Below are 19382 nucleotides of genomic sequence, written 5' to 3'. Positions count from 1 at the left end.
AGGAGCCATGAAACAATAGCTTTTTATGTGTTTGGTTGTTTTTTTTTTTTACCTCCAGAACAGGTTGAGTACCCAAAAGCACGAGGAACATTTATAATACTGACTGTCCCCTCCCACTGAAATTAGAGAGAAGGCAGGGCTACATCCACACTATTGGAGCAGCCTAAAGGCACAACCAGTCTTTGTACCTTTAAATTCTGAGCACTAAGGTGTTCTGAATTTCCACACTGCAGAACCCATGCAACCCAGGGATAAAAACACATCTGGGTGCAGTTTTCTGAACATCCCTAGCGTAGGAATTACTCCCTTGAGCCGGTTTTGTTAATATAAAGCAAGGTGGCACTTCTTGTGCTAGCTGCTGCGCCCAACACGTGTGCTGCCTAGTAATTATGGCAGAGAAAATCACAATCTACACATTCTTATGTATCCCACAACACTATCCTGTAGCTGACCTCCGAAGACTGCTCTGCATTTTGACACAGAAACTTCAAAGTTTCCTAGGCAAGCCTTCTCCGAGAGATTGCAGCCCCATCTGCTTTAAACATTTATTACCACTGAAGCAGAGTAGACGTGCACTGTTGTCAAGCCCCTGGCAATCCCAGCAAACTTGGGGAGAGCGGAAATATTTGGCCTTGCAAACTGACTGCGAACCGCTGGTAACGTATTTTATGCTTCTTTTTTTTTTTTTTTTTATAAATATAAACTTAAATGCTTAACTTTCATTTGCTAACTTTGATTCGGCTGCAAAAGAAGCTGTACGGTAGTGTCACGTTTCAGGATATAATTATCCTTTTCATAAAATGTGCTTTATGTGCTGTATTTTCCATCTGCATTTACTAAAAGTGTGGTCACATTAAGGTTTTTTTGTATAGAAAGATAACCAAACAGAAAAAGGCACTTCAAATAGTATAAAGGTTATGTAATAGTTTTTATTTTTTGCAGAAACACAATCTGGTTTGAGATTTGGTAAACAAACCATCAGGGAATCGTGAGCGGTGAAATGTGACTCTTTGTTCGCAAAGCTCTTTGTTTTGACAGATGTAGTCCCATGAGCAAAAGCTGAAGTGTGTTTGTGTGGGGGGGGGGGGTGGTCAGATTCAGCTCACCTGGCTCTCATCTCGCCTTGCCTGCCCCCCCACGCCTCAACACACACACACACACACACACACACAAAGGTCTCATTGGGAAAGGAAAACAGAACTAATATTTCTCTTGTCACACCAGAACGAGTTTTTTTCATTTGTTAGTGTTATATTTTCCTCATATCCTTTCCACTTGAGCCTTGTCAGCCTACGGACCAGCTGAATTAAGCAGAACTTTCCTTCCTTTATTCCTTGCCTCTGTGTAGGTTTTTTCGTTCCCTTGCTTATATTCCCTGAGTCGATTTATTTGTTAACCACACACTTCATACCCCCAGGGGCCCTGGATAGTTTTGTAGACATCACTAAGGATTCATCTAACGTGTCTGAACTTCCCTTTCCTCCTGTTCACAAAAATAAAGATGTCAGAGTGATACTATTTTACTTTTCTTGTGGAAACATTTCAAGGCACCAAGCTGCTTCGACAATTAAATTGCATTTCAAGGTAATCTGGTCTTATTTGCTGTTTAAACTCTGCTGCTTACATTCTGTACAACATTTGCATGCCGTTTTATTTTTTTAACAGATCAACAGTCTGTGAACTTTTAATATGCTGAGTGTATGAATAGTGTTAGATAAGAAACAACAGCAAGGTTTGGCACAGAACATAAGACGCTCGCTTTGGCAGGGAACACAGAGAAACTATTCATGGTTCTGAGCATAGAAAAAAAGTGGTTTGACCATGTTTAGAGGATTTCTGTTAAATCTTTTAATTAGTGGTATTATAATTAACCCATTTGGGGCTTGCTGGGTTATTTTGATCTTCAGTTCTATTGTTTTGTTTTTATTCTCTAATCCTCTGATTTCAAAGAGGATATAAATGTAGAAAAATGTTGTGCATTTATACCGTTTAGGTAATTGCAGTACACAGGACAGGTGTCCAGTTGGTTACATTCTTGTAGATGCAGACATTATTAAGAAGTGGAATGTAACTAATTGAGGCAAACGTGAAATGGCATGGGTCCAAACCTCCTGAGAAATGACAAAACAACAAAACATAGGTTCAAGATACAGGTTTTTTAAAAGTAATACTATTAAAGTACACATTGAATAAGGTAAGCACTGCAAAATCTCTCTTTTTTAAATTTGGAATTGCCCATTATTTTTTATTTTCTCACCCTAATCGCCAATAGTGTTAATGCATTTTGACTGCCCACCACATCCCCCACCACCACACGTGGGGAGGGTGAGGAAGTGCGACTGGGATCCTCCAATCCCAGCCGCCCTCGAACCACCCTTCATTTTACACACCGCATTTTCTACAGCCGATTAGAAGAGAGGCGCGTCAGCGGAACTGCAAACCTGCAGGTGCCTGGGAAGCCGGTAGGGGATGCTCGTTAGCGATGAGCCGAGAGAGACCCTGACAATAGCCCTCCCTAGCCCAGGCGATGCTGAGTCAATCTCTGCTGCTGCCGTTAAGCACTTCTGGTCACAATTGGCAAATTACATGAGCTGGGATTGAGCCTGCGAACCTCATAGGGCTCAGTCTGCACTTTTACCAACTGAGCCACTCGGGAGGTGGATAACAGATTTCTGAGCACTTCAGCGAAAGGACAGAACATATGTTGCCTTTTCTGTTACAATAAAAAAGTTATATTTGATGTAGATTGAGGCAGTAATTGTTATGTGTGCATTCAGGCATATCTCAGAGCTTCATCTGGCACAGCATCAAACCTGCTAGGCCAAAAGACAATTGCCCTGAAACAAGGGGGTTGAACACTCTTACAAGCTAGTGACATCACAGTACCAGGGTCATGTGCACAATGAGCCCTTATACGCCCTCCCCCACTAAACTCCACAAGGGCAGAATGGCATCAGTCTCATTGACCGAGCTGTGCCATGATGGTCATGGCGATTGTGAAATTAGGCATTTCTTCACAGAGCATTTTTAGGATATAGGCCTAGATTTCATTTTCTATTAAAGTCTGAGGAATATGCAACTGTGGGCACACCTAGATAAACTAAACTGGGATGTTAATTACAAAGTGTGAGGTACTACAAATAGTACACACCGAATACCGTGCACTGAATTGCCACATATTGTAAGAGAATATAAATACTTATATATTTAGATGGGTACTGCTCTGATGTCCTATAGTGGTCATCATCACTTTATATTGTCATTTCACAGGAACCAGCAAACACTTCACAGACAATTACCATCTGTTTAGGAGAATCTTTTGGGTTTCATTGTCTCCAAAATTATCTTGGTTAGTGACACAGACTGGGAATTTCACACAATATGCAGTGAAGCTATAGTAGATGTATTTGCTTTGGCATGAAGGAAATCACTGCTTTCAGGCTTTAAAAGAAATAAGGAAGAGCAAAAAGTCACAGACCAACATCTTTCTGAATGATTCAATGAAAGGAACATTTCAGCTCATAGCCAGGTTAAAACAGCAAAAGAACAGAGAGACACACACCAAATACTTTTCAGGATTTAGTCTCTTTAAAATATAATTGTGTCACACAGACAAAGGAAGCATTTGAAGATACTGCAGTGAGCTGTCAAACCCTATTACAAGCCTGTAGGGGATTAAGATCAATGTAGAGACATGGTGGCAACACAGTGCCTTGCTATTTAATTTTGGAGACTTGTTATTAGAGGAATGTTTCTGTAGTAACTGCATATTAAGGCCGCGGTATATCTAGGTTTCTCGCACAGATGATAACCCTTTCTCTCTTGTGTGGCTCTAGTGCTTGCAAGCTCTACAGAACATCGTCTCCGCTATGGATCCCCGGGTGATCCTTGCACTAATGCTGCTCATCGGCCTCGGCCTCACTCTGGCACACGATGGAAGAGGCCCCGCTGCGAAGGGAAAGAAGAAAAGATCAGGACCAAAGAGAGGGAAACCCAGACAACTGAGGCAAAGGTCCTCCGACGCACTCGTCCGCCTCGGCAATGTCCCCGTCAGCCATGGAGACGACAGTGGGCCGATAATCATCCAGTCCTACAAAGGTGTGGATGAGTTTGAGTCGAACTACCACGTCCTACCAGGTTAGTGTGCGTCTGCTCTCACCGTAAACACCAAACGTCTGCGTTATACATTTGCTTCAAATTATTCGTCACAATTATTTTCCTTGTTTGGTACTTTCTGTATCGATCTTTTATTGTAACTGACTAAAGTCTGTGTGTGTTACACTTCAACTGTGGCACAACAATATGCATAAGGGATTTTAGACAAAACATCTTTCTGTTAATAGGTATTTTTGATGCCACACTAGCTACAACAGCAATGGAAGCATAAATGTAGCTTTCCTCCTCAACATAAGCCCACACACATGGATCTGAATTTTTCTCCTTTCATGTATTGGCACATCCTATACTGTAATATACATTTCTCAAAAAATTATTAACTAGGTGAGTTCAAATTCAAACTGAGTTCTTGACTGCTATTATAGTATAGCTTATGCAGAAGTGGAAGACAGGTGTGTGGTCATGTTTTTTTTTCTGTACGAAAATCACAGAAAATCCTTGGTCTTGTGAAAAAGAGATATCTATTAGAAAGACTTGTGGGGAGTGGCAGCTCGTCATTAAACCTTTACCGTGTTTGTCTTGTGGTAAGGTGCACAGACCAATACACTTACCACAGACTCGAACAGGTTTAGGAACAGCCACAGACCAGCCACCGTAATATTACATAAGACCTGGCACCATATCCTCGGCAGAATCTATAACAGACATCAACCTTCAGCACAGTAATGAACGGGGCGAAAATAACTGCTTGACAAGTTACTATGGAATTAGATTTGTGGCATTATATCTCCAAAAGTATAGGCATATATATATTTTTTTAGTTAGCTAGTTGATAAACTATCTATGGTAAATGCAGATATGTTTTTAAATTTGGATAAAGCAAGGAGAGGCATAAAGATGTGTGTTGTTAAATCATACCTCAGGGACATGCCTGGGGATATTAAGCATGTCGCAGATTTGGTTGCTTTATGAGTACCACAATAATTAAGACATCTTTAGCCTGCTTCTGTTATTTATCAGTATTATTACAAACATATGTGGACGGCGGTACACACCCACTAACAGCCAGAGGAATGGGTGATTAAATAAAACTGGGTTTTAAGTTTTACAGAATTTGCATAATAAATTAATAGAAAACATACAACCTCACAATTAAAATGCCAGATATACTATTTTTCAACAAGTCAGTACTCTTTTGAAATGGTTACAGAGACAGGTACTCCATTGTGAGCTTAGGCATATACAAATATCAGGCAAACTTGTTTAAAACCACAGACCTCCAACAACAAGGGGATGTACAAGACAAGCAGAAATTACATGAGCAGTTTCTCTGTCTGCAGCCCAAAGTAAACATACACAAGTAATTGTTATGTATAGCCAACACTAACAATTGAACCCTCCAGTTTTAGACAGCAAAATTGACATGGCTGCATACCGTATGAAGATCATATCTTTAAGATGACAAAATAAGACAAAGTAAAATCATTGAAGCATATATATTATAAACCTGTTTCGTGTGATTCGTGCAATGATTCTGTAGATACTGCTTTGCATGTTAGTATAGAAACAAACAGGACCATATATATAGTTGAATCATTCCCAAAAACATTATTCAGAAACATCTGGATGTTTATTTTTAACAAATACAATTTGATCTATGTAATAAACTATAGAAAAGCTAGACATTGCATTTTGGTGGAAAATAAATAGTTCAAAATAAAGACAACAATAAACCCTCAAACCCCAAACCCCAAAGTTTCTTATTAAATGACATATCATGGGATTTTGAAAATACAACCACAGTATCCCATAATACCTGCTGCTGGGTATCAGCATTCATAGTTTAGCAGCTACAAGCCTCTTCCTGAGGACTTCATGAGGCAACAAGACTATGTCATAAACATGTACAACTATGGTCTTTCTAGGAGAAATCATTTTTCTTATTCTTCCTTTTATCCTTCTGTTGTCACCGTGAAAATAACAATGTCTGTTTCTCCTCAGGAAAGCATGGACAGTGCGTATACCATGGCATCACCATGTTCGATAAAGCGGTTTGGTCTCCCAAGCCCTGTATCACCTGCCTTTGCGCTAATGGGAATATTGCCTGTGATGAAATGAAGTGCCCCACTCTGTCGTGCCCGCTCAGTGTAAAGCCCCCAGGAGAATGCTGCCCCGTCTGCACAGATATCGGTATCTACTCTTGCCCTCACCATTTCTTTGTAGCACTTTAGAAAGATTTTAAAAATAGCCAATGGAAAAATTCTTTACTTTATAGTGAGTGATTAAATGCTTTTCAGCACAGCGAGCAATTAAATCAATTTCAAAGTTAGCTTTTCATATCTGACAGTAGTTTATACTTTATATTCCTAATCTATTTGCATTCCACGATGTCTTGCATATTGGATTGACTTTATTCTAACTCTTTAGATTCTGACATTTAGCTGGAAATATAAGGCAATATCATATTATCCAAAGCTATAGGCTAGAATATTTCTGATGCATGTCATTATAAAGCACAAACCTTAAAAAATGCATTTACAGCACTTTAGACATTTGACATTTGAATACTTGCCGAGATTAACCCCAAAATTTAATTCAGGTGAGAAGTTGACAAGAATGTGACATTTGGGAAATATTTAACGGGTTTAACCCATCTTTGGAGATACCTTCGTTAAATCAGAATAAACAGTAATTCTATATGCTTCCAGACAGCCTGATCCTCCTATGGAAGCACAGTCAATTTCAATTATTATTCTATACAATGTTCTCTGCTGGACGCACAACACCGAGAGGGTTTCTAAAGTTAGGAAAGCACAGAGATTGCATGCTAGATGACATTACGTCTCTCATTACAGCATGAAGTAAAAGGTTGTTTTTTTTCCACCCAGATCATAATATAAAAAATATGCACGTCAAATTAAAAACACCCCTCACAACGGCGCACTATATAAAGCCCCTGGGCACATCAAAGGAAAATATGGTCTGCATATTACTTTGGTATATTTTACACTTAAGATCCAAAATATTTACTTTGATGAGGCAGGATTTTTCCACATTGCTCGTGTTTATATATATACAGAGAGAGAGGAAGAGACAGGGAGAGAGAGAGAGAGAGAGAGATAGACTTTATTTTGCTGATGGGAACAAGAAAAAGCCACAGGATGAGGATTATATTCTGTAATTGCTTTGGGAAAAATGAGGCAGCTTCTTCCGAGTGAGCATTCCTGAGGTGTAATACAGTGTCATGCTGTATGAAAAAATGTCAAGTTTACCATGGGCTTTTGTAATTTGCTGGCCAGTTAAACTCCTGTGCCCTTTTATTTTTTTTTTCTACATCTGGTATGTTTTTATCATTAAAGTCATCTCTTATATCTGGGTATAACAAGTGACACACAACAGGTATGGTTTCGTTCAGGTTTTAAAGATGTACGTTTCTCATCAGATCATGAGGATATCCCATCAATCAGGTTATACACAAGGGAGTTACCAGGCAAATCCTTGCAATCTTGAGAAATATCCATTGCGATGAACTGCAGTATTTGTATGTTATAGGCTACATCAGCTGTAACTGTGAGAGGCCCAGCATGTGCAATGCTTTTTTCAGCCACACTTCAACAGAACACATCAATCCGCACCGGTTGTCCTGCTCGATGTTCAGCACATGGCACGCTTTGAGATTTGATCAACTTCCCTTTCTGACCCAAAGGGACGGATTCTCTAGATCTTTAAGTGGTTGCATCATTAAGGTTTTAGGATGCAGCTGTTTCATTTTAAGTACAGTTTGCTGCTATAAACAACTTTCATACATAATTAATCTTTTCAATCTTTCCAAAATCAGTTACAAGAAATATTGTCTGCGTTTCATAAAAACTACATGCCAGACTTCAGAGAAAATCTCCTCCCTGTGAAACCGTTCCAATTTTCCTGTCGGTTGCTTCGATCCTTAAGGACTTTCCTTCAATGTGAAACGGCTGATTCTGCAATCATCCTACTATACCATACATCACAATCAAATCACACTGTCTTATTGTGCTATTTTCATTTAAATGCACATAAAATGTATGGTGCGCATGCTTCACATTCTGCATGATTACCTAATTTACTAACCCTGTCATTGCCCTTCTAACAGCATTTCCTGAAGACAACTCTAGCCTATGTAAGGAACAAGGTGCCACAAGGTGACAAAACTGCCATTATCACAAATTGGAAAAAATATCAATTTCTGGAAGGACTAAACAAACCATTAAACTTACGTGACATTTAATTTACAGGTTCCGAATTCTTTCCATACAACATTGACAATATTGATTGTGCAGACAAACCCAATAACTGGATGCATGTAGCCAACACCTACAGTTCTATACAGTTCTGTACATCATCCTACACAACATTATTTAACCCAAAAGAGACAGAGAAATACAAAAACAAAATAGTGTGTTGTTCCAGAGGCCACGTAAATGATGAGCAATGTGCTGGAGTAAACTTAGTCCATTCGCCTACTTTTACGTTCTCTAGATATCAAACGCAAATCAGATATAATGAACCGGTGACTTAAGCAGTATCATTTATCTGATCTCGGCATGTTGTTTTTTGAAAGGTTAGTCAGTTAGTTAGTTAGAGGTTAGAATAAAGCAATCCATTATTCCATATACCTTCCCTATAAAACTAAGGGAAGATATCTTTAAAACAGGATCATCAGACTAACTCCTCTATCTGTAAATCCATTACTTTATTTGTTGTATTCATGTGTTTTGTATACTCCATTTCAACCAAAGCACTGTTCCCTTTAAGACACTAGTATATAGCCTAGATAACTGGTCAGACTTGTAATATATGTACTGAAACTTTAAAGGATGTAGGACTCTCCACAGATCAATTTAAGCTTTAATTATAAATGTATAATAATTTAAAAAATACAAGGATTCCTTTTCAATCTGGAAAAACAAAAATGTTCCACAGTTACGATGGTCTGGAATAACAAAATAAAGTGCATTACGCTGATGTGCTTAAGGGGAACAATGCTACCACCTGTGGTATGCGTCTCATCTTACTATCAACTTCTCATGGTGTTTGTCTCTCCTTGGGTCCCTTCGTCCACTCTTCTCATCCTGTCACACTCATACTCCATCATGGTCACCCTAACATTGTGTGTCGAACGCTGCACCAGTCGCTGACACGCATGAACTCTCTGGCGATTCCTCAGAACCCAATGACCCAAGTGAACTGGGGCCCGGGCCGCCCCGCTCACAGGCCGAGATCGAGGAGCTGCTGAAGAAGGAGGAAGAGGATCAGCAGGAGGAAGAAGAGAGACTGCGGAAGAAGGATGAGGAGCGCAAGAGGAGGAGGAAGCACAAGAAGCTGGAGGAGGAGCGGCAGAGACAGCTCATGGAGGAGCGCCGGCGCAAGGAAGAGGAGCTCCAGGAGAGGATGGAGGAGGAAGAGGAAAAGCAGAGGGAGAAGCAGGAGGAAGAGCAAAAGCGACTGAGGGATGAACAGAAGAAGCAGGAGGAGGAGCAGAAGAGACGAGAGGAAGAACAGGAGCGGCGCCGGGAAGAAGTCGCCGCTGCAGCGGAGGAGGACAAGAAGCGGCGGCTGCAGGAGGAGGGAAAGCAGGAGGAGGGCTGGTGGAGCCGAGAGAGAGAGCGGGAGCGGGAGCTGGAGAGGACATGGGAAGAAGAGACAGAGGAGGAGCTGGAGGTGGATGAAGATGAGCTGGAGGAGGAAGATTGGTTAAGAGGCGATGTCTTCCGAGTGCCACCCCAGCCCACCACGGCCGAGGGAATTACCCCCCTCCCTCCTCCGTCTCCTGAAGGTCCTGTCCGCACCCTGCCAGCAGGCTGCGTCATCTCCGATGTCACACTGAGCTGCACCAACGCCAAGCTCACAAATATCCCCCCCCTGTCAGATCCAGAACTCAAAAGCCTGAGTCTTGAAGGTAAGAGAGGCAATGCATCTGCCCAAGACTATAACCCTTTCCTTCAAGGAATGTGTGGTATAAAAAAGCATGAAAAGCAAGTATACCATTTATATAAATATTTTTTGATCGCATGGTATAGAAACTGTCCTGAGCAGCTACTCTAAATCCAGAAGAGATCATGTCAAAGTCAGGTCCTGGAACAAATGTGCATTTACAGTATGTTACAATGCATACTGTAAGCTGACCATATCTTTTCACTGTAATCCTATCATCAAAACACACTTGTAGATTACCACTGAAGTCAAGGCCATTGAAAAAGAACTTCACGAGCTGAACTCTAACCTGTTATTCTCATCATAATTCAAAGGTGTTTGGTTTGGAAACGTCTCATTTGTTTCTCTGCATGTATAATTTCTACAGAAAACTGTGCTTAAATACAGCAGTCATAATAACCCACTTTCCAACGTGTTCCAATTTGGAAAATCAGGTTTGCTAAATGCATCCCGACCGCAAAATCTTATTCAAAACACTGTTCTTATTTAGAAGAACAGTATTGCGTGTATCCTGCAGAGTGAAAGATGGTTTTAAAGTGTTATGTTGGAGAATGATTTATGTTCCAAGTTTTTCTTTTCCTGAGAAATCACACGTATGTGTGTTATTTCCCAGAAGACTCTGGAAGGACAAAGATTTTTTTCTCGAAATAAAGTAAGAAAAATAGAACAGTAGAAAAGTCAAGCTCCTTACTGGCCTGGCAAGCTTTCAGTGTGACCTGAGCCTGGCCACTCTCAAACCTCCATGCTTTCTACCACAGCAGGCCAAAACCTCTTCTCACTAGTTCAAATTTGAGAAACATTCTTTAACCCTTGGCGGTTAAAGAAAAGCAAAATAAATGTTTTTCTTTTATTTATTTTTGGATTTTGTATCATCACACATTTGTTTTTCACTTTCTCAATATTGTGTGGTAAACTTTTCACTGTTGTCTACTTCATATCTTGTACGGTATCGTCCCGTTTCTCTGCCCACAGGGAATTTTATAACTACAATTCCGGCAGAAGCCTTCAATGGAATTCCTAACTTGGAGTGGATTGACCTTGGCAAAAACAAAATCACATCCGCAGGCATAGATCCACAAGCATTTAAAGTAAGCATGGCCGTCTAGGATCTACCGCTATTCTTGTTGACGCAGGGGTTGCCCATAGCAAAATCCAGAACTGGCATTGTGTTAATCCAAAACATTCAAACCACTGTGGAAACAAAGTGGACCAAGAGGGACTATGCTTTCCTGTTTCTTAGTTACCAAACCTATTTCAAACATACTAGTAACAACTCTACACATTTCTTGAATTGCAAATAACAATATTCTACAGGCTTTGGTTTAATATAGTTTTATATTAATACATTTAGGATATGATATATTCCAATGGCAAGAAGGAATACATATGCAAAGGAAATCATATCAACAATGATCTTTTCATATAGTTTAACATCATTTAATATCTTTTGTTACTGCTGGAAGACTCCTGGATTCAGAAATGAAAATCAAGAGGATCAGAGAACGCTGTTATACTCAACAGGGATGTTTTTATGGTTGAATTAATTTCCCTATATTCCTCCCTCTGCTCTTTTTTATATCTATTATTTAAGATATCACTCTTTGTTTCATTTGCCATGCTTGGTAATTTATTCCACATGTCTCATATTGTTACCTTAAAATTCCCCTTTCTGGTCATACACTTTATTGATAAAGTCACTCAGTGCAAGCACTGCTCATGAAGGCAAGGTTGTTTTTGGTAATCGGTCTCAAGAATTCAATTTAAGTGGATCAAGCTGGGAAAAATAAAGAGACTTGTTTGAACAAGTGTCCAGGAGAGTAACATAAAAAACAACAACAACCAACTTCAAAGAAGCTTGATTTATCACACTAGAAGGCTTCCAAATGTTGCCTGGAATGTGTGTATCTTACTGATGCAATGATAAAAACACAAAGGACAAGCGTACGACATGCAGAAAATTCAATCCAATAGTAAGGATTCTCAAGGGCAAGATTTCAACAACTATTTTCATTACTGTTTACATGTAAAACGTTTTGAATTGCGTTACATTTTTTTTAAAGGTTTCAGAATCTGTTTTAATAAACCCTGGCTCATCTCTGAAACATGTCTTTCCAGTTTAGTCTGGAGAATAGTGCGGTTCCCCTGCTCAGGCTGAAACTCCAGAGCTTCAGAAGAATTAAAACAATTTCCATGGCATACACTCAATTAAAACAGTAGTAGTATTGCGAGAACATGTTATGCTTTTCTTTCCGATTTTTTATTTATTTAATTTTCTTTCCACAGAGCACAGAAACCCAAACACCAGAACGATGGGTTCCACATTCACACTGTGAATAAACATCTGCAGAAAACACTATAGACTAAGGCTGGGATAAAATCAAAACTTTGACCCACCCGCTAATAGAAAACTAGAGAACTGTACTCAGTTGAGGCTTCATTTTTAGTAAGATGCCACTTTCTTCTAATCATAAATGTAACCCCTATGATGTACAGGTTTGTAGTTTGCTATTAGCGGGTGGGTCAAAGTTTTGATTTAATCCAGCCCTAAAATAACAAAATCATATGCATGATGTATGTAAGCATGTACAGAACTTAAAAAACCTTTTCATACCTGTGTGACTCACATCCTTAAGAAGCTCAGAACCATCATGAGGATATAACAGTGTATTATTCATATCAAAGAATAATATAAATGTTAAAATGTATTCATGTTAAAAAATATTATGATTATGTTAAAGATCCTAAAGCAGCTAACACGTCTCTATATGGATGGAAACCTTCTTGAGCAAATCCCTGCAGATCTTCCCCCCACTTTGGAAGAACTGAAAATCAATGAGAACAACCTGAAAGGCATCGAGGAAGAGAGTTTTCAAGGTAAATTCTTTGGCCCTTTGCGTCAATCACAAAGCAGTGTTATTGACTAGTTGAGTGCATCAGCGGAAAACAGAAAAAAACAACAGTTAACACTTAATACTTAATTAACACTTTGTTAACATTTGTTTTCTAACAGATCTGAGCAATCTCATCACCCTCGAGCTGGAAGGAAATATGCTTAGTGAAGGGAATGTCAATCCCTTGGCCTTCAAACCACTAAAACAACTCTCCTACTTGAGGCTGGGTAGAAACTATTTCCGCACTATTCCTCAGGGGCTTCCTGCATCTATTGAGGTGAGATGTGCCAAAGACCAGCCCCTTGATTGACGAAGACAGATTCTGCCATAAGAAAAACACTACACCAACGTGTGTTCAATGGAAATTAAATTAATCTCAACTGAGAATGTAACTATATTTAATGATGAAAATGTGTATTTAAATTATATTTATACTTGTGTGTTTTAACTTATGTAATATAAGAAAAATATATAATTAACTGTATGTATCATGGTGTAATGCGCCTTCAGAGGTTCGCACAAAAATTGAAAATATAAACTATTTCAAAATCCATTTAAAAGAGAAGTTAATTCATATAAAATGCCATGTTAAATATGTTAATTATTGTTCTACTAGCATCAGAGTTTACCTGTGGAAAACCACTCTATGCCTTGGTAATAATTATGGTTAACCAACCAAACTACTTATGCACACCACATAACTGCAGGCTTTAACATTGGGAAGAGTTGGTAGGATGCAGTATTTAGAGCTATAATGTCTGTGTGTTTTCTCAGGAACTTTACATTGAAAACAATGTCATAGAAGAAATTTCAGAAACGGCATTCAATCATACCAGAAACCTAAACGTTATTGTGCTGAGACACAATAAAATAGATGAGTCCAGGATAGCCCCCCTGGCCTGGATTAACCATGAGTAAGTACCTTTTCATTTGCAGACTTTTTGGAACCATTATTAACGTTGCAAGACCATACTGTATCTGTGGCTAATATAAACCATACACTTTTGTCCAAGATGTCATTGGCTCTTTGGCTGGAGCAGTGACAGATATTTTGCAGACCTCTCCTTTATTGTGCAGCATTTTCATGCCTTTTGCATGTTGGCCATTGGGATCTGATGTCCATCCATCCAAAGCCATGTGTGTATATTCTCTGCTTCAATAAGGTACCTGTGTTCCTTTGAATGTATTACAAAACCCTGGGAACTACACAGCACTAAGAACTGTACTTTCGCTGTTCTCTTTGTTGTACATGTTTTCAATATAAATAAATCTGGAAAAAAAACAACTCATGATTTTGCCATGCAGACTGCATAGACCATCTAAGGAAAACAAATTAAGTTTGTTTACCTGAATATATGTCTTTATTCATGAGCACGTTCTGTTTTTAATCTAGAGTAGATTCACTGCAGACACCAATACAGCTCATTTTCTCTTTCATTAAAGGAACCTGGAATCCATAGATCTCTCCCACAACAGGCTCTATCATGTGCCTTCATTTCTCCCCAAATCTCTGATCCACCTGGTCCTACTGGGAAATCAGATTGAGCGAATCCCTGGATATGTGTTTGCCCACATGGAGCCCGGCCTCGAGTACCTGTATCTCTCCTTCAACAAGCTGGACAGCGAAGGGATCGACCCAGTGTCCTTCTTTGGGGCCTACGACTCCCTGATAGAACTGTTTCTGGATCACAACCAGATGACCACGGTGCCCTGCGGGATCAACGAGATGAAATCGCTGCATTTCCTGAGACTGAATGACAACAAAATAAGGTAAATCCAAAAGTTTAGACCAAGGGTGCCCAATCTGGTCCGTGAAGATTGAAATGACTAAAGACTTTACTTAGAGATGCACATTCCTAAAATCTTTTAACACTATATTATCAGTACCCATCTATGTATATTTCAGTCTTGATCTGCTTTATATTCATACAGGAATTTTGGCCTAGATGCTTTCTGTGATCCTGCAAACGATGAAGACTCAAATCTAGTCACACTGCGCCTGGAAAATAACTACATCGACAGCAGAAAAATTTCACCTATTGCCTTTACTTGTATCAGGTCTTATTCTAGTGTTGTTTTGAAGCCACAGAAGATTAAGTAGCATATTTGTCATGTTATGATTGTGTGGTCCAAAGAAAGCAAAAGAAGCTCTACTGACTTACCAGACAACCACAACAACGACCACTGAGAGAAAACACACAGAGATCAGTTAATTCCACTTATACCTCTCCTTGCTTTCTGGAGAAAAAGTAGTCTTTGTAATCTGTTGTTCCTTTTATAATAATTTATTTGGAGATATTTTCAGTGACATTTAATACAGTCAGCATGAAAAGGAAAGAAGGCTTTATATTTAAAGATGGATATTAAAATGGCTGTAGGTATTACCATTTTTTGTTGTTGGGTCCTTTTAAAACCAATTACTGACAGATTTCTGACAGATTAGCTAAACATTTGTAAAGCCATAATGGACCAACTAGACTGAAAAAGTGGTTCAGAAGAAACAAAATAGATAACAGAATTATTTAAATTTCTAATTGTAGTCGGGAGTTTCAAGGTTCAACAGCGAGTCTAAATGGTCTGGATTTGGAATTAAAAGCATGCCGTAATATTTATTTATCAATTCTGAAACAAAATTGAGAAACCAAATAATTAATAGACGTGTTTGGTCATAAGTAAATAAATGTAAAAAAAACAACTAAAAAAAGTGCCTTGAGAGAAAAACACACACAATCATCTCAATATTTACCCAGTTCTCAGCATTGCTTAATCGAATGACCAAATCATTATCTAATCTTCCTCTTCAATATATTTTGTTTTACAACAGTGGAATAATAATGAAAAGAAAACATCTAAAAGGACTGATTAATGAATCATTTATTGATTAATGGTCATTTTAATAGGAAGGTGAAAGATTTTCCACAGCTACTAAAAACAGGAATAAATAAATAAATGAAACTATTAAGAGGCTGTGTGAAAATTGAAAGGTCCAGACCTCACTCCACAAAACAACATCAAACGCATATCTGACCACAGTAAACCACAATTTATCTGGAAACTATTGCCATACATTTGTATTCACATTTTGTTTTTTAAACAAAATCAAGACACATGCATGTACCATCCTTACCCTTTAATAAGAAAGTATTACAATTTTGTCATGGTGCTATACTGCTACTTCCTGACAGCTGTGTCTTGAGATTACATTTGCGACATGTAAGGTGCACCAAGAAATAGTTGAGCAGAAAGTGGTCTCAGAGTACGAAGCTCTGTTGCCTGGGTTGGATTTTGTAGTTCAAGTTCGATGCAAGTTTTATTTTGTATTAAGTTATTTATCAGGCATCTTTATTCAAGGTGACTTACACAGTTTAACATGCAATTACAGTCCAGTCATCTGGTCTCAACCCAACACAGAGTTGAAAGTAAACTGTAAGGCACAACACAAAGCAAATAACTAACAATAATTATACAAGGGTAGTGAGGCAGCATGAGATATCACCAGGAGCTACAGAAATAACACTAAAACTGCCCAATTAATGTAATATTAAAAAGAAAGAAAACAAAAAATGTACCGTTTTTCCATCAGAATTGACAGAATTTATGTCCTTTAACCATAAATCGAGGATGAAACTATTTCTTTAAACAATATTGATCTTAATTACAAATCATGAACATTTCTAAAAAATATTAATACAATTATTACTAGCATTACTATTACTATTAATGTCAGTGTATGTTTTTATTGGTACAGCCTGTTGTATTCTCTTATCAGTAATATGTATACTTACTATACTTCTGTGTTTGTGTGTATAATTTGTACCACCTGTGCTTTGCTGGCCCAGATGTAAATGGGGGGGAGGGTGTGTTTTAACACAAGTCTTTTTTTTTTAATAATTTGCACATTTTCAAAAATATATTTTAAAAAATATCCACATGTGTTTATGTCTTTCATTCTTTTTTGGGGTTAACTAATCCAATTATTTGAACAGAAAAAAACATCAAAAACTCTATAGAGTTGCATTTTATCATTCCTTGGTTTTCTAAGGAAAAACACCTTCATCAGATCACTGAGATAACAATTCTCTTCTGGAACAAACAATGTTCAAATTCCAATAGGATAAAGGTCTGATAAAGTACATAAAGTAAACAGGCATACTATTTTATTTTCCTTGAGGACAACTACATTAAGATATCAAGTATGCTTACTCACAGACTGCTGTTGCATGAAGTGGCTTAAAACGGAGCATATGAAAAATTGAACATCACAAAAATACATAATGAAACATCCATTTTCTGGTGCTCCATATGCAGTTTAAAATCACAGACAACTTTGGAGAGAAATATGTATCTGAAAACATCACAGCTTAATGTGCTGAACACTTAAAGTTAAGTACACTGCATGATATTTTGTAATTATTTCCTTGAATTCCTCAAGACTGTATTCCAGTATAACCAAAAACTACAGTCTGTTACCAAGGAATGTCTTTGAGGTAATACTAAGAGACCACAGGCATCAATGTCTTATTGTAAAGCTGAAATCTCTTACCATAGCACAAAACAGATGGTTTCCAAATTGAAGACTGGCTCATAAATCACAAATTAAAGGTCAGTCATATGACTACTAATAATGTAGGACGCATGAAAATTAAACCCCAAAATTATGGTTCAATGAGTCAACATTGTTCCTCCACTGTGAAGTCAACATTAACAATTTTTATTTTTTTATATAAATGTTTTTACATAATTCATTGAATGATTACCTCATATTTTCATGTTTGAAATGGTAGGATATATGTTTAATTAAGTTAAGCTCCTGTACAGTCTGTCAAACACTTTCACAGCTGCAATAACTTTGCTACTTACAGAAAGAACTATTGTGTGCTCCTATAAGAAGAGATCAAAAGAAATTCACACCGTCACCCCATAATGTGAAATAAATTATGTTAACATAATATACCACCCCCCCTCCCCTGTACAGAAGATAAACACAGTAGCTCCAGATTTAGATGCATCTTTCCTGATACTTTCCAGACAGGGTGAGCTATTAAACTACCCTTTGAATACAGGATCCTGAAATGAAATCCCTTTGTGAGATGTAAATTACAGATACAAGGTATGTTTTTGTCAGGTAATCCCCCAATTCTTTTCAAAACATGCTGGACAGAATCCAACAGTTTATACAACTAAAAAACACATTAGAATAGTAAGTAAGAATACATTGCCAAAAACAAATACATACAGCATTAAAGCATAGAAAAGTAAAAATACTTTTATAGCATTTATTGATTTAATGGTGGAATAAAAACAAAATACATGGAAATATGGAGAGAAATGTAACATTCACCTTTGAGACGTGATGTACTGCAGGAAAGAACAACTCAATGCAATGCTAAAGATGCAAGGTATCTTCCAACTATTTTGCTAAATATCTATATAAATAAAAATATGAAAAAAGTGTTTTGCAACTCACTCTTTAACATTATTTATCTCAGCAGAATGCAAAAATGTATACTTGGCAAACTGTATTGATGAAAATGGTAATAGCATTATTTTTGCATCTCCAAAGTCCAGTCTTGGCTCGTCTCCCCACGGTACATCTGTCTCCTACTGTAATCTTTGGGTGAGAACTAGTGCGCTACAAATTATACCACACTGATAAGACAGTTACAACATCGTGCCAATGCCTGTGCAAGTAAAATGAAGGAAGTTGTACTGCCCTAGGATCAGTTTCCTACAAAGAAGCCTCTGCCATAAATAAAACCACATGGGAGAAGAATGTTTTTTGTTTCAGAGTCAAAAAAGAAAAAAGACCTGGAGTAGATGTTATGATTTACAATTTTGCATGGAATTAGTGACATTCAATATCCAATACTTTTCATTCAGATGAAACCATTAAGCTTCTAAACTAGTCTCTCTCATTTCTTATAACTGGAGACATTGCATTTTTAGATTTTAAATCCCCCAAATAATACATTGTCTCCAATACAGGTCTATATTAACTGTATACAATATTCAATAAATGGTGAAATACACAATTTAATTTAACTTCATGTTACAAATGTTTGTTCATTTCCCTTAATCAGATGTCTTAATGTACATTTCGGCTTTAAGACCAAGAATGTGTATGATCTAATTTCTGGAAAATGTTATGAAAAAATATTATGTAAGAAAATGATCTTCGTTTTATACGTATAGCCAAACCTAATAATTTTTGGAATATTGACCTAGGCTATAATTACAGCCTAAAGCCTTTAATAAAACAATATTTTTTGCTTTAGCTAGCATATATTGCAGAATTAAACCCAACTGAGATTGCCATGAAAAACAACACTGTATATCATATGCCACGATGGGAATTCAAGCTTGTTTAGTACTTGGCTTGGTATGCTGTCAGGGCATCCTTAGTAC

General features: G+C 37.8%; 2 protein-coding genes across 6 annotated transcripts in view; one reads left to right on the top strand and one right to left on the bottom strand.

The window, feature by feature from the left end:
* cenpp (centromere protein P) overlaps positions 1–19382 on the bottom strand; it is an 89561-nt gene that overhangs the window by 16996 nt on the left and 53183 nt on the right. The gene's annotated exons all lie outside the window — the stretch shown is intronic.
* On the top strand, positions 363–16902 carry ecm2 (extracellular matrix protein 2, female organ and adipocyte specific). 5 transcript variants are annotated; one of them, XM_066697851.1, is made up of 10 exons: positions 363–656; positions 3837–4137; positions 6118–6306; positions 9320–10051; positions 11059–11174; positions 12825–12960; positions 13097–13254; positions 13752–13891; positions 14421–14747; positions 14910–16902. In XM_066697851.1, the coding sequence occupies exons 1-10, from the start codon at positions 390–392 to the stop codon at positions 15076–15078; spliced, it is 2535 nt and encodes an 844-aa protein (XP_066553948.1). In that variant the 5' UTR covers positions 363–389; the 3' UTR covers positions 15079–16902. The 5 variants fall into 5 exon arrangements, with proteins under 5 accessions (XP_066553948.1, XP_066553947.1, XP_066553951.1 ...); XM_066697850.1 differs by having other exon boundaries at positions 9284–10051; XM_066697855.1 differs by lacking the exon at positions 363–656 and adding an exon at positions 1384–1584 and having other exon boundaries at positions 9284–10051.

This window comes from Amia ocellicauda, chromosome 3 (genome assembly GCF_036373705.1).
Source record: "Amia ocellicauda isolate fAmiCal2 chromosome 3, fAmiCal2.hap1, whole genome shotgun sequence".
NCBI classification, from domain to species: domain Eukaryota; kingdom Metazoa; phylum Chordata; class Actinopteri; order Amiiformes; family Amiidae; genus Amia; species Amia ocellicauda.
The sequence above is the reverse complement of the archived record's forward strand: the minus strand, read 5'-3'. Positions and strand labels throughout refer to the sequence as shown.